At 40.1% G+C, this 21,360-nt stretch overlaps 1 protein-coding gene across 2 annotated transcripts in view; it reads right to left on the bottom strand.

The window, feature by feature from the left end:
* Positions 1–21,360, bottom strand: part of brinp1 (bone morphogenetic protein/retinoic acid inducible neural-specific 1) — a 107,834-nt gene that overhangs the window by 17,449 nt on the left and 69,025 nt on the right. For both annotated transcript variants that reach the window (XM_046839928.1, XM_046839927.1), the window contains one exon: positions 1,260–1,496. In XM_046839928.1, the coding sequence (XP_046695884.1) occupies positions 1,260–1,496 (237 nt within the window). The remainder of the gene's footprint in view (positions 1–1,259; positions 1,497–21,360) is intronic.

Raw genomic sequence — 21,360 nt, 5'->3', positions numbered from 1 at the left:
ACCATTTATTCTATTATGCATTTTTTTCCTGGGTTGACATCAACGTTAGCTGCCCAGTGCCTCAGTGCATCAATTATAGACTTGTCCAGTTTAAAAACTCTTTCAGACCACAAAGCAAATACAATTTAACTGTAGGGTTTATATTATTGTCTAGCCATACAGAAACCACCTGAATCCTATTGTGTCCTCACATTTGCCCCTTCCCATTTAGTGAACCAGGCATTAAATTGCACTGCTTTAAAGCTTCTTTCTGAGCTTCCTTAGCTCCTGCAGTTTCTTCATCATTTATTCCTCTCTAAATGTTCTGCTTGCTGTTAAACTGATGCTGAAATGTAAGTATGTTGGTGATCAGTAGATACACCAAGCGCCAATCAAAACAAGTAAAAAGTAAGAGATTTGACTTTGAAATGTAGTGAAGATAAAGTCAAATGGAAATACTTCAGTGAAGTACAGATACACCAAAAATCCACTTAAGTACAGTAACTAATTACAATAACTTCCTTACTGTCCACCACCAAGCAGATGTGATATTCAGCGGCAATACCAGCAAACTGGTTTTAAGAAAAATACATCAACACCTTAAAACCCAAACTTTTGAATTCAACATGGTATGTAGTCTGAACTGCATCGTCTTTCCATATACGCTGTCACCTGTTTATTGAAATTGACGTTCCTGCTAACATTGTTGCACAAGGCAAAGTGAGAAGACTCGTAGAAGGATCCATCATGCCGTAATTACTGTGAACGCTTAAGGTTTCTCTGGAAATGTGGGAAAAGATGATGTATAGCACGCTGTGTATGAAATTCACGAGAAGTCGCCTGCTTGTAAAATGGCCCCCGAAGCAAGCGTTGTTCTTTTCTCTGCGCTGTAAAATGTGTATCCTCCCTGAGCTTTTTGATCACACTGAGCTCTGTGGATCCGGGCAGAAAGGCTAAAATTGACTGTCGTGAAGAGCCTGTCGTCTCCAACAGAAGGCGTGACAGCCTGTGAATAATTCATGGCTGCTTTATTGGAGATCGACTGAACGGCGTTAGCATGCGGAGCTGCTCTCAAATCAGGTGGCTCACAGATTGTGAGGAAAAAAAATTCACAATGGATTACAGATTAAAACGCAGCTAAATTATCAATTTAGAAACTTCATATTTACAATACAGAGAACCAAAGCCTAAAGAAGCATCATTTGACTAACATTTCAAGAGGAACAATTTGCATGTCATGACCAGAAAAACCAGGACTGGACAGCATTTAAAACTGTTACCTGAGTTCTCAAAGTCCTTGTATGAAGCAGCCCAGGACTCGGCCATCCCCCGGAGCGTGTTCTCCATGATCTGCAGGTCGGTGGTGGGACAGTTGCATTGGGGGAATTCATCAGCACACTGACAGATGCACTGGTTGCTGCGGCACACGTACTCTCCCTCACCATTACACATGATGTAGCTTAGAGCAGACTGCACAAACTTCTCCTGCAGGTATTCGGGGAGAATCACCTGGAGACCTGCAGAGAATCAATACAATGGTAGGTATCGAGAACCTTGTAGAAGTACATCAAGAACAACGGGATCTCCAAACACTAAGTGACTAGAACACTTTTGTGAAAAGTGAAGGAAAAACAGGTGAATAATCAAACAGTAAACATTCAGTGGATTTTTTCAGCTTTACGACTTTAAGTCTTGCTTTGTTCTAAACTTGATTCTCACTTTTGGTTAGTCTCAGCTAGTGTCAGTCTTTAAAGCTTTGGCTCTTGATTAGTCTTAGTCTTGGTTTAGTCTCAGCATTTATGGCACTTGATCAGTCTATGCAGAGAGATTAAATCTTCCAAAAGAGCATGATAAACCAGTAAGCTGTTGGCCAAGACTCCCCCAGCTTTCCTCCTTCATTCCACCCAAATACCAGTGTGTGAGGACTAGAATCCTGCATGCAATGATTTTCTCTGCATGGCGCCCAATTTGGTGTAATTTCTGCTGGCAAGATGATGATGATGACAATGCAAAAGGGAACCAGAATAAAATGGAAGCTGTGATCATTAGCAAAGACACTTCAGTTTGTCTCTTGGTTAGTGTTAGTCTTCAAGACTCTGACTTTGGTGAGTCTCATTATTCTGGTTCTTGGTTAGACTCAGTCTTGACAGCTTTGATTCAGAGTCTCAGTATTTAATGCTCGGTCTCTTGCATGTCAGTCTTTGAAGCACAGAGTCTCGGTTAGTGTCAGTCTTTAAGGCGTTGTATCAGTGTTTAGCTGTGACTCATGCTTAGTATCAGTACTTAAGGCTCTGACTTTGGTTTAGTCTCAGTATTAATGGCACGTGATCAGTCTTTGCAGAGAGATAAAATCTTCCAAAAGAGCATAATGAAGCAGTGAGCAGTTGGCCAAGACTCCCCCAGCTTTCCTCCCTCATCCCACCCAAATACCAGTGTGTGTAAGGACTAGAATCTTGCCTGCGATGATTTTCTCTGCATGGCGCCCAATTTGGTGTAATTTCTGCTGGCAAGATGATGATGCAAATGCGAACCAGAGTAAGACGGAGTGATTCTGTGAGCGCTGTATATATTCGATCATTAGCAAAGGCATTTCACACACGAGGCAAATCCCTCTGGAAAACATGACGAGTAAGAAAAAAGCAGGACTTTGTTTCTGTAATGACGTCAACACACATGGTGTGTGTATGTGTGTGTGTGTGTTCACACATTGATGAAGTTTGGACGCAGCTTGGTTTGACATTGAAACGTCCCTCACGGGTGGGAGGGGTTCTCTGTAATGGGATAAAAAGCAGCCGTGATTGATGCATTCTGTCTTGATCTGTTTCGGCTTATTTACCAGGCCACACATAATATCCTTTCATGCGTGTGTGTGTGTGTGTGTGTGTGTGTGTGTGTGTGTGTGTGTGTGTGTGTGTGTGTGTGCTGTGAGAGAGTCATTGAAAAAGAAATAACAAAAAGCGAGTATTTGTTTCTAAGGCACAGATAGAGAAAGTTCATGAGAGAGAGAAGTGAGGTGGTTAAATAAGGGAACAGACGATGTCCAGAGTACTCAAGGCGTATTGGAGCGAGTGCATTAGAGACAGAAAAGTGGCACAGAAATATCCAGAGTGTTTCTAGTGCTCTGTAAAAGCTTGTTTATTTTATTTATTTATTTTATTTTATTCTGAGAGCCATGAAGCTAAAACACTATCAAAAAAAAATCTGTCTATAATAAAAAAGTTGTTTTTCTCTTTGTGACATTCTCAGTAGATCTCATGTGCGTGTATAAATGCTGGAAAAGAATAAGAATATTAGAATACCCAATCTGTGTCAAAACACCTAATAAATCAGAGTACTCAGAGTACCCCATCTGTATAAATGTACCCAATTAGAGTCAGAGTCCAAAATCTAAATCTGTGAGAGGGTACCCAATAAAAACTCTCAATTTGTGCCATAGTATTTAATCATCCATAGTACTCAGAATACCCAATCTGAGTCAAATTACCCAATCTGTGTCAGGGTACTCGGTAAGAATACTCAATTTGTGCCATAGTATTTAATCAGCCAAAGTACTCAGAATACCCAATCTCATTTATTGTACCCAATCAGAGTCAGAGAACAGAGAGTACACCATCAGAGTCTGAGTACACAAACAGAGGTGGGATGGATTACCCAATCAGTGTCAGAGTACAAAAAGGACCCAATTAGAGTCCGAAACGAATACCTGATCTGTCATAATCAGCCATTGTACTCAGAGTACCCAATCTGAATCGGAGTACCCAATTAAAGTAAAAGTATCCAACCAGAGTACAGAAAACACATTTAGAGGAACCAATCTGTGTAAAATGTGTCAAAATACCCAATAAGAAATTACCTAATCTGTGTCATAAAGCCTAACCAGTGCCGAATCCATGTCAGGTTACCCAATCAAAGTCAAATTACCCAATCAGATCCAGAGAACCCAATCCAAGTCAGGGTACCCAATCAGAGTCCATCGTTTATCAGAAAAATGAACAATTATAAAGTCAAAGTAATTATTTAAAAATGAATAAATAAAATGTAATTATTTAAGAGTTGCAGTTCTCATTTTGAAGTCAATATTCTCAAATAGAGATTCTACAATCAACCGTGTCACATTCTTGTTTTTAATTATTTTATTTATTTATTTTTTTTTATAACACCTATAATCTGGGATGTAAACTTTTCCCCCTAACTCTGTATATGTACACACACAATAAATGAATGAATATTTTGCAATAATGCAGATGTTTGGACCATGGGCATGTTATTGTTCATCCATAATATAAATAAGCAGAAAGTTCTGTGGTGTTTTTTCACGCAGCAGCGATGGAGGTGAAAATTTCTCATAATCCTGTAATTTGCATATTAGTTGATTTTATAGACAAGAGCGAAGAGGCTACTGTTATGTTTGGTGATTGGGTTTGCTCCTTTATTTATTCTATATTGCACACACACACACACACACACACACACACACACACACACACACACACACACTTCCTTTCTGTACTTAGGTGCTGATGTGAAAAAAGCCTGAGGTGCCACGAGAGCTGGAGGTGTGTTAGAGCTGATTCATATCTGAAACAAAGAGTGAGATGGCACCTGTGTGTGTGTGTGTGTGTGTGTGTGTGTGTGTGTCTCTCTCTCTCTCTCTCTTTCTCGCTCTCTCACCCCATCTGAGAGCCAGTATTCATTTGGCATGATGTCTTCCTGGGTCTGAGACTTTAATGTGATTTGTGGATGAATCCAGATGGTGAGATTACAGATGAGTGCAGCTCAGTGGCAGCAACAACAATGCCAATGGCCCTGAGTTCACTATAACATCTCTTAGTCCTCTTTGCTTCCTCGTTCTTGCCCTCATTCTCTCTGAGGCTTCATTTCATACACCCTCTCGCACTCATCCCCTCTGTGGTCTCTCTCTCAAACCAATTCGTTCTGTTTAATGAGAACCGCCATCCCTCTTTTACACCATCTCTCGTTCACACTACATCAGAAACAGTCAAAATCTCAAACATAATCCTCATTCATCCATTTTTAATTCCATATTCAGAGTTTAAACATTTTGGTCTTGGAAAAAGAAGCACAATATCATGAGAGATATCGATCACAGAAACGGGTGTAAACGCACGTATGTGTAAACTGTCTTTGTACTGCAATTTAGTTTGATTTGAGGGGTGCACTTACTTTCAGCCATATAGTCTATATTATGTATCTTCTGACTGAAAGAGGATAAAATTAACAATTGTGTACATAACTAAATAAATAATAATTAGACAGACAGACAGACAGACAGACAGACAGACAGACAGACAGACAGACAGATAGATAGATAGATAGATAGATAGATAGATAGATAGATAGATAGATAGATAGACAGACACAGTATTTGGAACCAAATTCTTTGTGTGAGTCATATTTGGTTCTTCCACAAAATTTTACTACTGTTGTTTTCTCACTTGATTCTCTCTCTCTCTCTCTCTCTCTCTCTCTCTCTCTCTCTCTCTCTCTCTCTAGCCATCACCCAGATTACATGTGACGTTATCTCACACTCTCTCTCTGCTTTCACACTTTCGGGAAACGCAGAAAGCTAAACAGCTGTCAAGATCTCAAAAACACAACGTACTGATGTCGAATCTCGGAAGCGACTTCACTCGAGTCTTGTAATAGATCGTTCTCTGGGGAGGCAAAAAGTGAAGACGTGACGAGCGACAAGCGGCCGAAAGACGGAGACGTCCATATGGGTGATACGGTTCTGTTCTGTTCTGCATGAATGCTGTAATAACAGCTAGACGAATCGCACTTGCACACGTTTACGCTGAGGGATTTAAGGGGTAACTCGGTTCTTTAGATTATGGTAGCAACAAATCAGTACAGCTAATGGAATAAAAGCTGCCGAGTCTTGCACGTGCTGCTGTTCTGAAAACTTTGGGCCGCGTGTTCTGTGCCGCTGAAACTGGTTCAGTGCGCTGCCCCCGGTGGTCTGTTCTATAAATTACAGCCGATTCATCTAATTACACATCATACATCATTTAGTGGCAGTGAAATGCAGTTGCTCTCGGCACTGGAACTACCAGAGCACACAATTTCAGCTTTTACAGGTTATTAAACTTTACCAGGTTGCTTTGAAAAGAAGGCACAATTTTCCTGAATTAAATGGTGGTTTGAGCATCCAGTCTTTTAGATCTCTTTCTCACACACTGATTGGGTAGTATGACTCTGATTAGGTACTCTGAATGGATTGGGTGTCCTGATTTGGTTCTCTGGCTAGGTACACTGACTCTAATTTAGTGCTCTCATTCAGATGGGGTACTCTGTGCACTTTGACACAGATCCGGTAGTCTGTGAACTCTGAATCTCTCTCTTTAAAAGTTATTTTAAGATTTTTATATTATTTTAAGTTTTCTTTTTCTTTTGAATTTTTTCAAATGCCAGGCTGAAAATGTACTGATATTTTTAATGTATGACCCTTTTTGATAATACTGAACAGACCACCGTAGTATGCAACATCAAGCTGAGTGCATACTACAGAGCTCAACTAACAGCATCCTGTTTGGAGGTTTTGTAATGTGGGTACTCTGACTCTGATTGGGTACGGTCAATACGCTGACTGTTTAGTACCATGACAGATTGTGTATTCGGACATAGATAGGGTAGTCTGAGTACTCTGCTTCTGAAATGGTATTATGACAATAATAACTCAAATTAGGTACTCTTTGTAATTTTATTCTGGGTACTCTGGCACATATCAGGTAGTCTAAATACTCTGCCCTTAAGAATGTTATGACTTTATACTCTGACTCAGATTAAATACTCTTTGTACTTTGACTCTGATTGTGTACTCTGTGTAATTTCACTCTGATTAGGTACTTTGACACAGATCGGGTAGTTCTCTGCCATAGAAATGATATGACTATACTCTGACATGGATTGGGTACTCTTTGTACTCTGATTGGGATCTCTGACACAGATTGGATAGTCTAAGTACCCTGTCTTTGAAATAGTATTTTGACATTATAGTCTGATTGGGTACTCTGACTCTGTGTAATTTGACTGGGTAGTCTCAGTACTTTGCATTTCAATGACTTATACGACTGATTTACATGACTTTATACTCTGACTCAGATTGGGTACTCTGTGTACTGTGACTCTGAGTAGGGGTACTCTATACTTTGACTCTGATTGGGTACTCTATGTACTCTGACACCAGTTGGGTAGTTTGACTCTAATTGGGTAATCTTTCTGTAGCATACTGATTCTAGTTTGAATAATTGCCACAAGAAGAGAAAAAAAAATATGTCTAACTTTTTCACCACGTCTGCCAACTTCCACATGGTGGTGGCAATAAGTGAAGCAATTACACAACCTCTGAACAGGATGCTGTTATTAGAGCTCTGTAATATGCACTCAGCTTGACGTTTTTAAAAGCGTTGGTCTCTTCAGCATCGTAAAAAGAGGGACATGTATTGAAAAATATCGATCTATTCATGAAATAATTTACAGGGAAATTTTATTGCCATACAGCTGCATTATAACATCAATCTTAATAACACCGGTGTACTCAAATTCTCAAACACCGGGCAAAAAAATAATAAAGAGGGCAAAACGATACAGTCAGAGGAAAATTGTGTGTATTACCTTCATCAATCATTCAGTCATGGTCATATCGGCTTGCGTTTTACACCAAATGATCTTATCGACCACTTCTTTCCCCTTAATGCGAATAACGAATGTGTTTGTTTTTCTGTCGGAAACTGGAGACTTATAGCTACAGGCTAAGAGCGAGTCCAGATCACACACCAATACGTCCGGTGTAGTGTCAGCAACATGGTCATCAGCAGTACCGTGGACAGCTCCTCTGACTCCTAGCCTGTAATTTGGTGCAACATGTAATTTTTTCCCTACCATTTATAGACTCGGACCTCGTGATTACTGGGACAACATCGATGTGCACAATTGCCTTTATTCTTCTTCCTCTTCTTCTTCTTCTTCTTCCTCCCAATGTATTGTTTTCTTTAACATACACACTAAATTATTCTGCCCTTGCACTCAATACAAGCAAACAAAGCAATATATTTGCACACCTCTAATAATTATATAAAGTTTAAAAATTAAGTGATGTTGTGTAAAAATTATCAAAAAAATCCTTTTTTTAAGACTTACAAATAAAAGAAGATGCCATATAAACTAGAAAACCCTCTAAACCATGCTAAACAATAATCATTTATGAAGTGAAACATTATTCTCTTATACTACAGCACTTATTATTAAATAAAGAACGGGTCATACATTTATAGCTTTTGTGAGACACCCTTTATCCAGAGTGATTTACAGCCGAGCAGTTGAGCCTCATGGCCCAAGGGTGGTGCAGGGATTTGAACTTGTGACCTTCTTACCTGGAGTCGATTGTCTTAACCACTAAACTCCCACCTCCCATACATTTGAACTATTTAGATTAGTGTTTCCCAACAAACAGATCATGATCCTTTAAACTTAATAAATCATTTAATTAAAGACTCCTGACCATTTAGAATCCAGAATTGTCAAACTCAATGTATGACAAATGCATAAACCAAATGTAGACAATGCAGGCAGAGTATTTAAACTACTCATTCTGTGTCAGAATAACCAATCAAAAAGTAAAGTACCTAATCTGCATCAGTGTAACCAATCACAGTCAGAGTACAAAGAGTACCTAATCTATAATTTCAAAGGCGGAGTATTAATACTACCCAATCAGTGTCATATTACACAATCAGAAAACCCAAATCAGTGTCAGAGTCAAAAGCAGAGTACTCAGACTACCCAATCTGTGTCAAAATACTCAATCAGAGTCAAAGTATCTAATCTGAGTCAGAGTATCAAGTAATAATATTTCAAAGGCAGATTATTCAGACTACCCAATATGTGTCAGAGCACTTAATCAGAGTCAAATACGACAATCTGATTAGACAATCAGAGTCAGAGTACAAAGAGAATGCTACTGGGATACCATGCCACATTGATTTATCATATCGTTTTACTTTTGAACCCACTGAAAAGTTCTATCATAAATAAAAGTTTACAAGCAGAAATGTCGAGCCGTCACAGACACTGCCTGAAAGTGAAAAACCCAACCCCAAATCGATAGAAGGAAAAAAAAACAGTACGGCCCGAGCTCATGGGGAAAGAGGGTCAGCAATCTGCGCTCGTGGCTGATTTATCAGCCCGCTGGTCCAAGCAGAAACACACTCCAGATTGACCAACTCCAATTGAGAGCCGACCCCCAGGTCACGCAGGAGAGATTTCATCAGCTAGCTGGGTGCCTGGCATCCCAGAGAATTGAACTGAATTACGCTGGCATCAATCTTCTAAATGATACGGCATTACAGAGGTGGCTCTGCCCGGCCGCCAAACAGCTTTCTCCGACATGCCGCTTCTTCATGACTCGAATGTCTGATGTGTGGCTCGGGCTTTGACATCGCATGACATTAAACAGAGCGAGATGAAGCTGTAGACGTTTCTGATTATCCGTACGCCCGGAGTTTTGATTACAGTCATTCCGTCTGCTCGAAAAAGCCATTTTCATCTCTCTGCCAGTGTGTTGGTTTGTGATGAGAGTTCTTTCGCCATGAGGGTGGCATCTCTCAGTGTGTTCTCGCTGTGGTCTCGCTGCGGCTCTAGAGGCAGGTTAGAACACAGAGAATCGCATTCGGCTCTGAGGGAACTCTAGTGAGAAAGCCATTTGACCCTGAACCAAAAATCTTTTGTTTTGTTTTGTTTTTTGCTGAACTAAACCAAAGTACTGAGCAGTAGCTTTGCATAAATGTAATATGCACTCAACTGGATGTGACACACAAACACATTTCAGATGAGAATTATTTACTTCACACTGACTGCATGCGTATGCTTTTTTCGGAGGTGAATGAAAGGAGCCAAACTGAACAAAATAATTCCAATCTTGCAATTTTGCTGTCATATGTAGATTAAAAGCACCCTCAGATGTCTCTAGTGTCTAGCGTGTTTCCCTTTCTGCTCTCCAGACCTTCTGTTGTCCTGTTCTGTTATATCTCTTTCTTCTCTTCAGATGTGCCCGATTCATCCAAACGCCCAACCTCTGGATGGAGTTCTCCTCAACAGTAGACACTCCATGCAGCTGAGTGATCGTTCCACCTCAACAGCCTAAAGATCCATGAAGTTACTGAGCAACTCTGAGAATAGATTTGGACTGTAAGAAATATCAACAGTCTGCCACCACTGTTCAGGACCCCAGGTTGCATGGACAGTTCCTCATTTAAGTGCCTAACTGTACATCTCAATAATGATGGAACTGTAATGAATGGATATTTATCGCACCCAGATGATTTTTTTTTTTTCCTCTCAAGGTTTCTTATAATGAACTTATAATTACAAGTAACAAACTTATAGGCCCTAAACTTATACATTATTTTATTCAACTTCATAATCGATGAAGTTGAATAATTGATGGCCTGCTTCTAGATGGAGTTCTCATAAAATTGGAGACCACCTCATTATGTTCTCCACATGAAAAGCCTAAAGATGTAGATTGTTCCACTCGACAGGGTTTACCATGGGGTCTTAAAAAGACTTCAATTTGCTGTTTTAGGTCTTAAATCATTTCAAACAGGTCTTAGTTTTCCGATGTCCATGTATTGCTACGTCTAATGCTCATTGAAATGCTCCTGTGGAATTTTAGAATGTTTTGGTTTGTTTGTTAGATTCTTTGGTGGTTTTCTTTCTTTCGCTAGTCCAAATATTATTTGCTGTATTACATCTAAAAATGAGACTAACATTCTACAACTGCAAATCAGCTGTATTTTAGCAGATGTTAACCAGGGAGGTAAAATTGTAGGGAGGAAGCAGATGGCAGACTATGGCCCAGTTATACAATAGACAGGTTTTGGGTAAAGTCTTCAGACCTTCTGCTTCTACCTGATGGCCTGCTTCTGGATGAAGTTCTCATAACATTGGAAACCACTCACTGCTAATCATTATCTTCCCACATGAACAGCCTAAAGATACACGAGATGACTGAGGATGGTTTTACTTAATAGCCATGAAGATAGATTAAGGACTGTAATTAATATGTACAGTTCTGCTACAGTGGTTCAGGACTTCAACTGCTATGAAAAGTTCTGCACTCTTCAGTCTCTATCAGTGAACACTTGATAACTTCAACAATGAATGAATATCCGGGGTCTTGATGAGAACATTTTAAGGTCTGGTTTCTCTCAAGGTTTCTTCTTGAATTTTATTCCCTCATTCCTCCGGCTTGTTTTATTAAGTTTATAGGCACTAATTTATGAATTGACAATTTATATTGAGAATCTGTTTATTTCGTTATGAAGCTGCTTTGGGACAAAATTCACTGTTAAAAATGGCAAACAAATAAAACTTAATTTAATATTTCAATAGAATGTGAATGTAACACTGGTTTTTTATTTGCTACACAAAACTGTTTTTGGCGATAATATGATGAAAATTCAATATATGATTTCAGCATCTAATCAATAATTGGTTTATAGTTTCATAAAAAAAAATAAATAAATAAAATTCGTTTTACCTTTTATTATTTCCCTGATATAAATTCATTTCAACCAGCGTCGACTCAAAACGATTGTTTTTCATAACTTTATTTCCAGCCCTGAATTTTTCCGCTGACAGCCCCCGATGCACATACATCTTAATTGATTTGTTTTGTTCCTGTTTGTTTGTTTACTAAGTTGTTGTGTTATTTATTTATTTTCTGCCTGTTATTTGAAGGCGACAGAGTGGGGAAGAGGGAGAGTGCGATGATGGGTATGTAATCCATCAAACTGCAGATGAATTGCCTGTGGGGCTGTTTAATTTATTTTCTCTCCACCACTTTGAAAACTGTTGGCTCAGGCTATTTGAACATATTCATAAATCTTTGCAGATAGGCTCATGACTCATGGAGGAAGAGAAAAGGAGAATATGGGTGGAGGAGAAAGATAGAGGGCAAGTGAACACTGGAAGAAAAAAAAACGGGCTGTTTTTGTTTTTCTCGCTAATTTATGGATGCCGGAGCTACAGTGATGACAGACTTGCCGTCCTCCATCTGACTGTTACTCATCTGACTTCATTTTCATGTATAATATGGATTAAGATGACTCGAGTCACAATGGATGGATTTTTAGGTCCTGAAAAGTCACACAATTTATTATGTACATCTCCTTTTTACCATTAAAACAACTCCGCTCCATCAAGACCTGAACTCCAAAAGACCTCTGTAGATATGCTGTGGTTTCTAGAAATAAGAAGTTATCAGAAGATCCTTTAAGATTTATCTGTCAGAATTGTTAGTCCAGCAGATCCAACAAACCCTTGATTAAATTTGTGGAATTTGGCAACCTTGAATTCTTTGGAATGTTCCTCAGATTGTTCCACAGTGTGCTCCAAGGTGAATGTGCAAAAAACATCATCCTGCTAATAGAGCAGCGTCTTCAAAAACCATTACCATGAATTTCATCTAGAAAAATATTTAGGTAGATGGTTCAAAACATCAACGTAAAACATCTCATGATTGCCAAGACACGAGATTTTTCTCCTGTTAACCTGATTCCCATAATGCACCCTGGTGTCATCTATTTCCCAGGTAAAGAACGCACACACACCTGGATATACACAAGACCAGGCCACTATCTCACAGTGGTCCAGTTATGACGCTCATGTGTCTATTGGAAGAGCTCCTGGTGGTGTACAGATGCAAAAAGCTGTGATACGCTGTGTGTGTGTTCACCTTTCTATTGTTTTTTTAGCAATGTATGCCACAAAGAGCTCTTCTGTGGTATCAGAGCAGACAAACTAGTTATCTTTAAGAAATGAGCATTAAGTGTCCATATTTCTGGTTCTTCAGCTGTCCTTCCTTGGACTAAGTTTGGAAGATACTAGATCTGAACCCTGACTCTTGTGAAAGCAGATCAGACCTCAGAGTTTTTCCTACATTCAATATTCACTATTTTGCCAAACGTTTGTGGAGACCAGGTGATAAATACGGTATGTGCTTTCGAAGCATCACATTCCACATTTAGTCCCAATTCGCTCTTATATTTCCCTCCACTCTTCTGGAAATATGTTCCACTAGATTTTAAAGTGTGCTTTTGGACATTTGTGTTCATCAGCTACAACGGTGTTAGTAAAGGCAGGTAGTGATGTAGGTGAGAAGGTGAGGAGGCCTTGGGTGCAGCCAGCATTCAAATTCATCCCAAAGGTGTTCAGTGGGGTTGAGATCAGCGATCAATTAAAGACCACTCAAGATCTTTCTCTCCAAACCAGGGAAACCAGATCTTCATTTAGCTCACTCAGATGGGTTTCCTAGTTCAAGTTCACGCAAAACTATTATATCACATTGAAAGACGTCTGATAAAAAACGTGTGCCTTCAGATTTGTAGTAACAGTTTGGAGAAGAACCACATATGGCAGGAAAAGTCAGGTGTACCAATACCTTTCTCCATATTGTATCAACATGTACAAGAAGTTCACCTGCTGGTAATAAAATCCCACCCGTGGTCAGGTGCAGCTGTTACCAGGTAATCAATTTTCAGACCAGCTGTCAGTGGTTTAATGTTATAGCTGATTTCCTGGTCAGACGAAATTGTGCTGGACTGAAATCCATCAGAAATAAAATGATGAGATAAAATAAGATGCATTTACATTCAATTATTAAATTACTACAGTGTTTTCGCTAGTAACAGATGATGACTTGATGGCGTGAGGAAGAAAACTTGAGAAGAACCAAACTCAAATAAAACCCATTCTTACTGTAGGTCTCTCTCTCTCTCTCTCTCTCTCTCAATCTCTCTCTCATTACACATATATATATATATATATATATTATGACGAGTTCTTTTAATGTTTGTCTTAACTATTTATGTTGAAGAGAAACTTGAATAAAAGTCTGCTGATTTGCACACACACACACACACACACACACACACACACACACACACACACACACACTCTCAAGTCAAATGTAATACCGCATGAAACGGCTGAAATTTAATTCAGTGGATTGTGGAGATTTGCGTCATCTAATCTTTGCTTCTTATCTAAAGCTTCTTATCCAAATGAAGCTTCGGGATCACAGCTGCTTATGGCTGCAAATGATCCAATCAAACACATGTTTATTGTAGTCTAATTCATATATACAGTATAAAGGATATACTGGGTTTACAGCATCACAAAGACAACAACGTTCCCCTGTGGCTCTATTCTCAGAGTTTATTATCATTTCTTAAGTGGTTATTTATAGCCTGTAAATAAAGATCCAGGAATCGTCCCCATGTTCTGACTCATGGTGCTAAATTTATTGTAAATTGGTGCAAAATTGTGGATGACAGAACACTGCTTTATTGAGAAAAAAACATTTTATCGTAGAGCAGTGAGATCTTTGTAGCTGTCTTTAATTGCCATGTTGGCATTTCTGTCCACTCAAGAGAAATTTATACTGTATATATATATTAAGGATGGTAAGATTTACTGATTGGCATCATTGCATTGGTATAAAAGAGAGTCACATAGAACAGAGATGAACATGGCAGAGGTAGAGCTGCATCTTCCTAGAGACAGAACAGGAAATGATCATTTTGTGGTTTTATTTCATGTTATTTTTTTTGCAAGGCGTGTTTGTGAGGAGGCATGCGTTGGAAGTCAGAGCAGATTGAACTGCGGAGCATGTGATTTTTTAAATGATTCACATTGTGTTGAATTGAATTGAAATCAGAATGAATCGGTTCGGTAGCTGCTTCATGTGTATTTTTAATGTATCATATATTTGGCTATGCATCGATAATGGCTATGGTGAAATCTCTCTCATTAATAGCACCTTTACCGTTTCCTAGTGGAGATCTTCTATAGATTGCGCCCTGTAGAAAAGCATTCCATCTTTTTACGTACACCGTAAAGGCACTTACTCATCGACTGCTGCATGCAATTTCTTTCTTTCTCTGAACCACATGACCCAGACATGACGCAGGTTTAATCGGAGTCTTCCCTTGATGTCTTTTTTTTTTTTTTTTTCCCTTTTTGCTTCAGCATTTCAGTCTAAATCCAAACCTAGAGAAAGAAATGCAATATCGCTCTGCGGCTCTTTGTTGCATTATCGTTCGCTGTTATCAGGGCTTCCCAGGCCTAAAGATAACAAAGCTTTGCAAAAAGAGCAGCGCTTTGAAAAAGTGCGAGAGAAAAGGAACTCTTGTGTTCTCCTGTCACCAGAAATACCTAGATGAAAGCTTCTGCATGCGCTAGCTTTCTGATTTATGTCAGTGGCGACAGCACAGCTTTTCCCTATTCTCCTGTCCAAATCTCCAGAAAAAGAGCTTTAGGTGTGCTGACTTATGGTGATTAAAAAGGTTGCGACGTGTTTGACCTTTGAATTCTCTCAAAAAAAAAAAAAAACCCTTTAAAAAGATACTTCCTCTGCCTTAAAGAGTGCTCTGTCAGGCTGTGCTTTTTATCCCCATGATTTTGTTCCTTGTCTTTTTTGTAAAAGACCAATTTACCCAAAACACCGTAGATCCAATTTTAAATGAACGCTCGAGAGTAGCAGGAGAACTACAGACTTAATTTGTATGCAAACCCCACGCACAATTTCCCTGACTGTTCCCATCAATCCAAACAGTGCATCCAAATAACAGATCCAGTCTCCCTGGCAACACGTAGCGAATTTTTTTACCATGGCCATGTAGCTCTGTTTTAAATTCTTACAGATATGCAAGCCCAATCTCCATCAGCGTGGTGTAAAATTACTCTGGTCTCGGTATCTGATTAAGCTTCTGAGCTAAAGATCTTTCAGATGGCTGCCAGAGGATCGCTATTGGGCTGTTGTGGAGGACTATTAACCCTGACCTTCTCTGGTTGATGATTAGATTGGATTGTGCTGGTGGGTCACTTTGGTAAAGGGAAAAGCATTTGCTGAATCAATGAAGCTAAAATTTGCAATGGAAGAAGAGATGATTATTACAGATCTTCTACCTGGAGCAATCAGGAAAGTCCATTGCCTAATATTTGGAGGTTTATTTCCTTTCTCATGAGTCATACCAAGAATAAATAGTGCAGCTCGAGAGCCGAGATAAAACCAAAATACTTCCAAAAGAAGTGCAGGCGAACTCCAGACGTCTAGCTGAACTAACATTTGAGGCGAAATCAAAAAAGCCTGCCTAGACACCTCAGAGTTAATAATGATCTCTCAAGCTCGTTTCTATTCCCCCTTCGCGTTGACCTTGCTACTGTATGGCTGGAGCGTTTTCAGCCTGCCATCTCTCCGAACTGTGCTGCTTTTCTGCGCTATCTTGAATGGCAGCCATGCTGGGAAGCCTGTCGCGCAGCTCAGTCTTTGTCAGCGGAGGTCAGAGATGGAGGTTATGGAGTGGAGTACAATATGGGGGAAGAATAAAGTTGGCATAGCAGACGCAGCTTGCGCTTGTGGACAAAAAACGCTTTTGTTTACGTTGCTCAACAATAGAAGGTCACTCGGCTTCAGAAGGACTTCAGAACAAATCCAACAAAATGGTGTATGGTCACAAACACTAAGACAACGAGTGTTCTGCTTCTTTAGGATGTGCAGGTATAGGAGAAAAACTCAACAATAGGGTTGTACAAGTGTTTTACTCCTGTAATTACTCAACACATTGCATGGATCTTTTTATAGTTGCGTTCAAGTCTTGGGATTGTTTGTGGGTTCGTCTTCAAAGTATAAATCGTCCAACCGCTTGTGATCGTCAAAACACCCTGAATGATTTGCAGAAAGCAGAAAAAACACAAAGTGGACAGTAAATGTGTATTTTTTCATATAATGTTCATGGTTTTTAGATAAACTTTTTATTCCAGAACATTGCAGGAAAACATGGTGTTCCTCACTTAAGGGAAACTTTAAGTGTGTTTAATGAGGACATGTGGTTAAAGCGTGGTTAAAGCGTGGACGTAACCCCACGGCTCTGCAGTAAAGCTTCTCTCGCTGTGTGTGTAACTATAGAAAACTCTGTCCTTATAAAGGTCTGGTGTGCAGGAGAATGGAACACTGAACTGCATCCATTATTCACATCTACGAGTTCTCATACATCACTGCTTTTACTCTTCATACCTTCGGACAATCAAAAGTGAGAACTTTAAGTTCTTTTACTCGAGTAGAAATGGAAAAGGAGAAGTTTTACTTTTACTAAAAAAATAATGAAGATTAGAACTTTTCCTCCAGTGCAGGAACGCATTGTATTTCATATGAATGTATTTCATCCAACAATGATGGGTAGAGCGACGAGGTGGAAAGGGTTTAACGGTACTCAAAAAACCTTTTCAGTACAGGACTTTCTGTACAATGCACATGTGCACTGAACGCAATCCTTGTTTTTATTTTAGTTTATTTTTTTACATGCGAAATATAGTTACAATCTGAGGTACCTCATGAACATATCAAGAGTCGGAACACAAGTTTGTTTAGTCTTCACCTCAGACTTGTACTGGAAACACGATTTTGTTCAGCGCATGCACGAAACTGCTGCCACTTCCTGTCACTGGCAACGTTTTTTTATGACAATCAAGTGATATGGATTATTTTTGTGTTTTATGTACAGCTTCAAGAATTTCTTTTAAAAGAAGAAAATCCTGACACTTCCGCATAAAGGAAGTCCTGTCTTGGCTCAACTCCAGAGTAAAAATCAAACCTTCCTCTGGTTTCTATAATCCCTACTGAGATCTGCTCAACACAATCTGGCCACTGCGACACCACAGACACAACGAGAAAGACCTAAATGCAGCCCTACAATGACATCATGATGCAGTAAAGTATGCAACACAGATTTCAGAAAAAAAAAAAAGGAAAGAAAGAAAGAAATGAAATCTGTCGCTAGGTAATCTGGATGGCCGTGCGCTGCCACGTACGATGCTGAGGTTGATTTTATTGCATCTGTAAAATGGAAATGTGTGTCATTATCTCTGTTTGCTGATTGTCTCCAGGCAAAGTCGCTCAGCTCTGTGAAAAGGAACGTATACGCAGATAAAAAAGTACATCTAATATCACAACTTCACGCAGATGATGGTTACAAAATGGAATGAACACCGAGTGTGAATTTCCTTGTATGTTCAACTAATAGCCACCTAACTGGGTTTGCTAATTAAATCCAAGAAAATGTATTTAACATTTTTGTCAGGATCTTCCGGGCTCTTCACGGCATTCTCTCCCGGTTTCGCGGCACTCTCTCTCGCTTTCGCAGCACTCTTCTATGGTTACCCGGGACGTGCATCCGAGTCTCCTTTCTATCACCCCTGTGGCATCCTGCATTTGGGTCTTTTTCTCCCAGTCACCCATCAATGACAGAATAATCTGGCCATAAAGATGGACCCAGCAGAGGTGCTGAAGAGTTGCGGTTGCCCTGCCCTAAACAGGCAAGTCAAGGACACACCTGAGACAAGCAATATTTTGAAGCTCACCCCCCAAAAGACAACAGAGTATCTTAGGGCACTTCATGCCCAAACCTTGGGTGCTGCTCCGCTCCAGAGCCCTAAAGAGGGCGCCGCTTCACTCCAGAGTCACTTCAAGGTGTTCGTCTGGCCCCTGGGTTTCACTGACATCATGGTTTCTGCAGAGGGCGTCGCTCCGTCCCAGACCTCCGCAGAGGGCGTCGCTCTGGCCGGAAGCCTCGGTGCTAGGGGCAGCCACTAGGAGGCCCGCTCCAAACTTTATTTGGCCTTTTCCCAACTTCCAAAGTGTTCTACCCAGTGCCGATCTGCCTTAAGTCCCGCTGTGTCCGCTGCTGGAATCCAACCAGCTCAAGAACGTGCATGCCTGACCAGTAAATTTAATGTGCCTGGGATTATTCTTGCCACCCTGCCTATTCTGGTTCCTGTTCCCTACTTCTGATCCCTGTTCTGCTCTGCCTCTGCTCTGGTTTGCACTCTAGACTGTTTTTAGTTTGTGTTTTGCTGGTAATCCTTCACTGAAATTTTCAGTTTGACGTATAAAAACGTGTGTTTTATTCCTCTTACACCACAATACGCAATACGTCCAAAAGTATTGTGACCATCACAATCACATGTGCAGGCTAAACATCCTTGATACCTCCTCGACCCTTCTAGACTCGACTCTGCTTTCCACTAGTTGCTGTGGGGATTAGAAGAACCAGGTCTCCACAATCTTTTGTATATAAAGTGTATTTGAATATGCAAATGTATGCAAATATACACACTGAACGCACATGGTCAATAAATTGGAGTTAGGAAACGAGGTTTAAATGTCGATCAATCGCAAACCGAATATTCACCTCGGAAGCCGCATCTGCGTGCAGCGAAAACAGGGCCCAAAGGAAACTCGAAGGCAATTTTCTTAATGGCTACAACAATCGTTTTCACCGTGACCTTTTGTAATTTGTTATTAAATACAGACAAAATAGTCTAGTGCCTAATGGGAGGCGACGGAAGCCTGGTTTCGCCTCAGATGGCTGCGATCGCTCCTCTGTTTCTCCATTAAATCCCGTCGCGTGGATCAGCCCTCCCCGTTCGGCTCCGAACACTTAATAACATCACGTCCCGCTAAAATAAGACACGCCGCACTTCGCATGTGTTGCAAAATGTCACGTCTATTTTCTGAAATGTCAGACTTTTTTTTTCCCCCCCCGAGATATTCTCCATTGGCCCTTTCACATTTTTACTTGTTTTTTTTATCTTAAGGATAGTGCGTATGTTTATGGCGTTGAGGAGAGGTCTGCCAGGAGCCAGCGTGATGATAGCATGATATTAGCAAGACTGAACCACGGCTCTGGATTAGGAGTAAATAATAAAAAAGAAAAAAAAAACATGACCACAGATAATGTCAAGTGAAAGATGGAGGTCAAATACACTCGCTTGAAATCGATGCTAACATGACATCACAATGTCTTGTAAGAGGACAAATATATTGGACTAGGAGACCCAAACCATGACAATGCTCCTGTGCAGACAATCAGCTCCATAAAGATCTGATGGAGTGGAAGATCTCCTGCTATAGAGCTCTGAGGTTACCCTATTGAACAACATGCTGTTACTGGAAGCTATCGATAGATGCATGAATATGAACATTTCGTGATCGAGAGTATTTGTGGAAATGTTTTCCACTGGAAAAAAATTGCAGATATTTTGAAATAAACAAATGAAATAGTTCGAGTTCTTCTCCAAGCCGTTGAGAGACCCTGAATTTGCTTCGCCTCCTGCTGCTACTCCGGAACCCTGAGTGCCTTGCGGTGCGCTGATGAATATTTCATGGATAGCATCATGGACAATCCAGTGCAACTTGGTCCATCTTTCATCTGTCCTTCACGTCTTTTTCTTTTTTCTTCTCCGAACGTTTTTTTTCCCCAGTGATGGAACAGCTGGAGAGAATAGCCTTTGATGCTATCGGTCATTAAGCTTCCTGTAAAATGTTGTAAACAAGCGATGACAGCACGTCTCCGATTATATGGACTGGCCATCTGGAGTGTCATAAAAGTAATGCAAATTGTTTATATGTACGAGAGTTTAACGACGAGGAAGAATGCGAAGGAAAAAAGCCACAATTTAGCGAAATGACAAGATGAAGAAATAATGCCGACTTCTCAGACATGCTTCCACCGTTTGGAAAAAAATCATTCCACAGTTGCTCTCCATTTGCAATTATAATCAGATCCTCTCTTCTGGGAAAATGTTCCACTACTATTTACTATTTTGTGGAGATTCATTCAGCCAGTTGATAAAGGTGGGTGCTGATGTAGGTGAGAAGCTGAGGAGGCCTGGGGTGCAGTCAGCGTTCGTATTCATCTCAAAGATCTTCAATAGGGTTGGAGCTCTATAGCAGGAGATCTTCCACATCTTCCAACTAATGTAAAGCAGATCTTCATAGAGCTGGCTTTGTGCGTAGGAGCATTGCTGGAACAAGTTTGGGAAAATTTTATTCTACCGCACCCACGAATAGTGTAGTCACATTTTGGAGGAGAACCTCATATGGATGGAAAAGTCAGATGCTCCAATAGTTAAATATAGTCTGAGTATTATGTCAGACTTTCTTCCTCATTACCTCATACAGATGCGTCTAATGAATACAAATAATCACAAAATGTGTTTTTAAGCACTTCAGCAGGAAAAAAAAAAGCCGCCGGATTGAGAACATCTGCTTTTTTTTTTTTTTTCTACAAACAAACCTGGCCCTTGTGCAGCAGGTGAAGCTGAATGCTAAGTTCCTACCTATAATTATTCGTAGCTAGCTGAACAACACAATCCACAGATGGCTGTGCTTTATCACGGCCGCTAGACAGCAATTTTATACCGACGCCGATCCGGCAGATGCGCACAGATATAATCTTAAATGCCTGAGGTGTGAGCCGAAAGAAAAGTCGAACGTGTGTTTGACAGACAACGTCATTA

This window comes from Silurus meridionalis, chromosome 25 (assembly GCF_014805685.1).
Source record: "Silurus meridionalis isolate SWU-2019-XX chromosome 25, ASM1480568v1, whole genome shotgun sequence".
Classification (NCBI taxonomy): Eukaryota; Metazoa; Chordata; class Actinopteri; order Siluriformes; family Siluridae; genus Silurus; species Silurus meridionalis.
The sequence above is the reverse complement of the archived record's forward strand: the minus strand, read 5'-3'. Positions and strand labels throughout refer to the sequence as shown.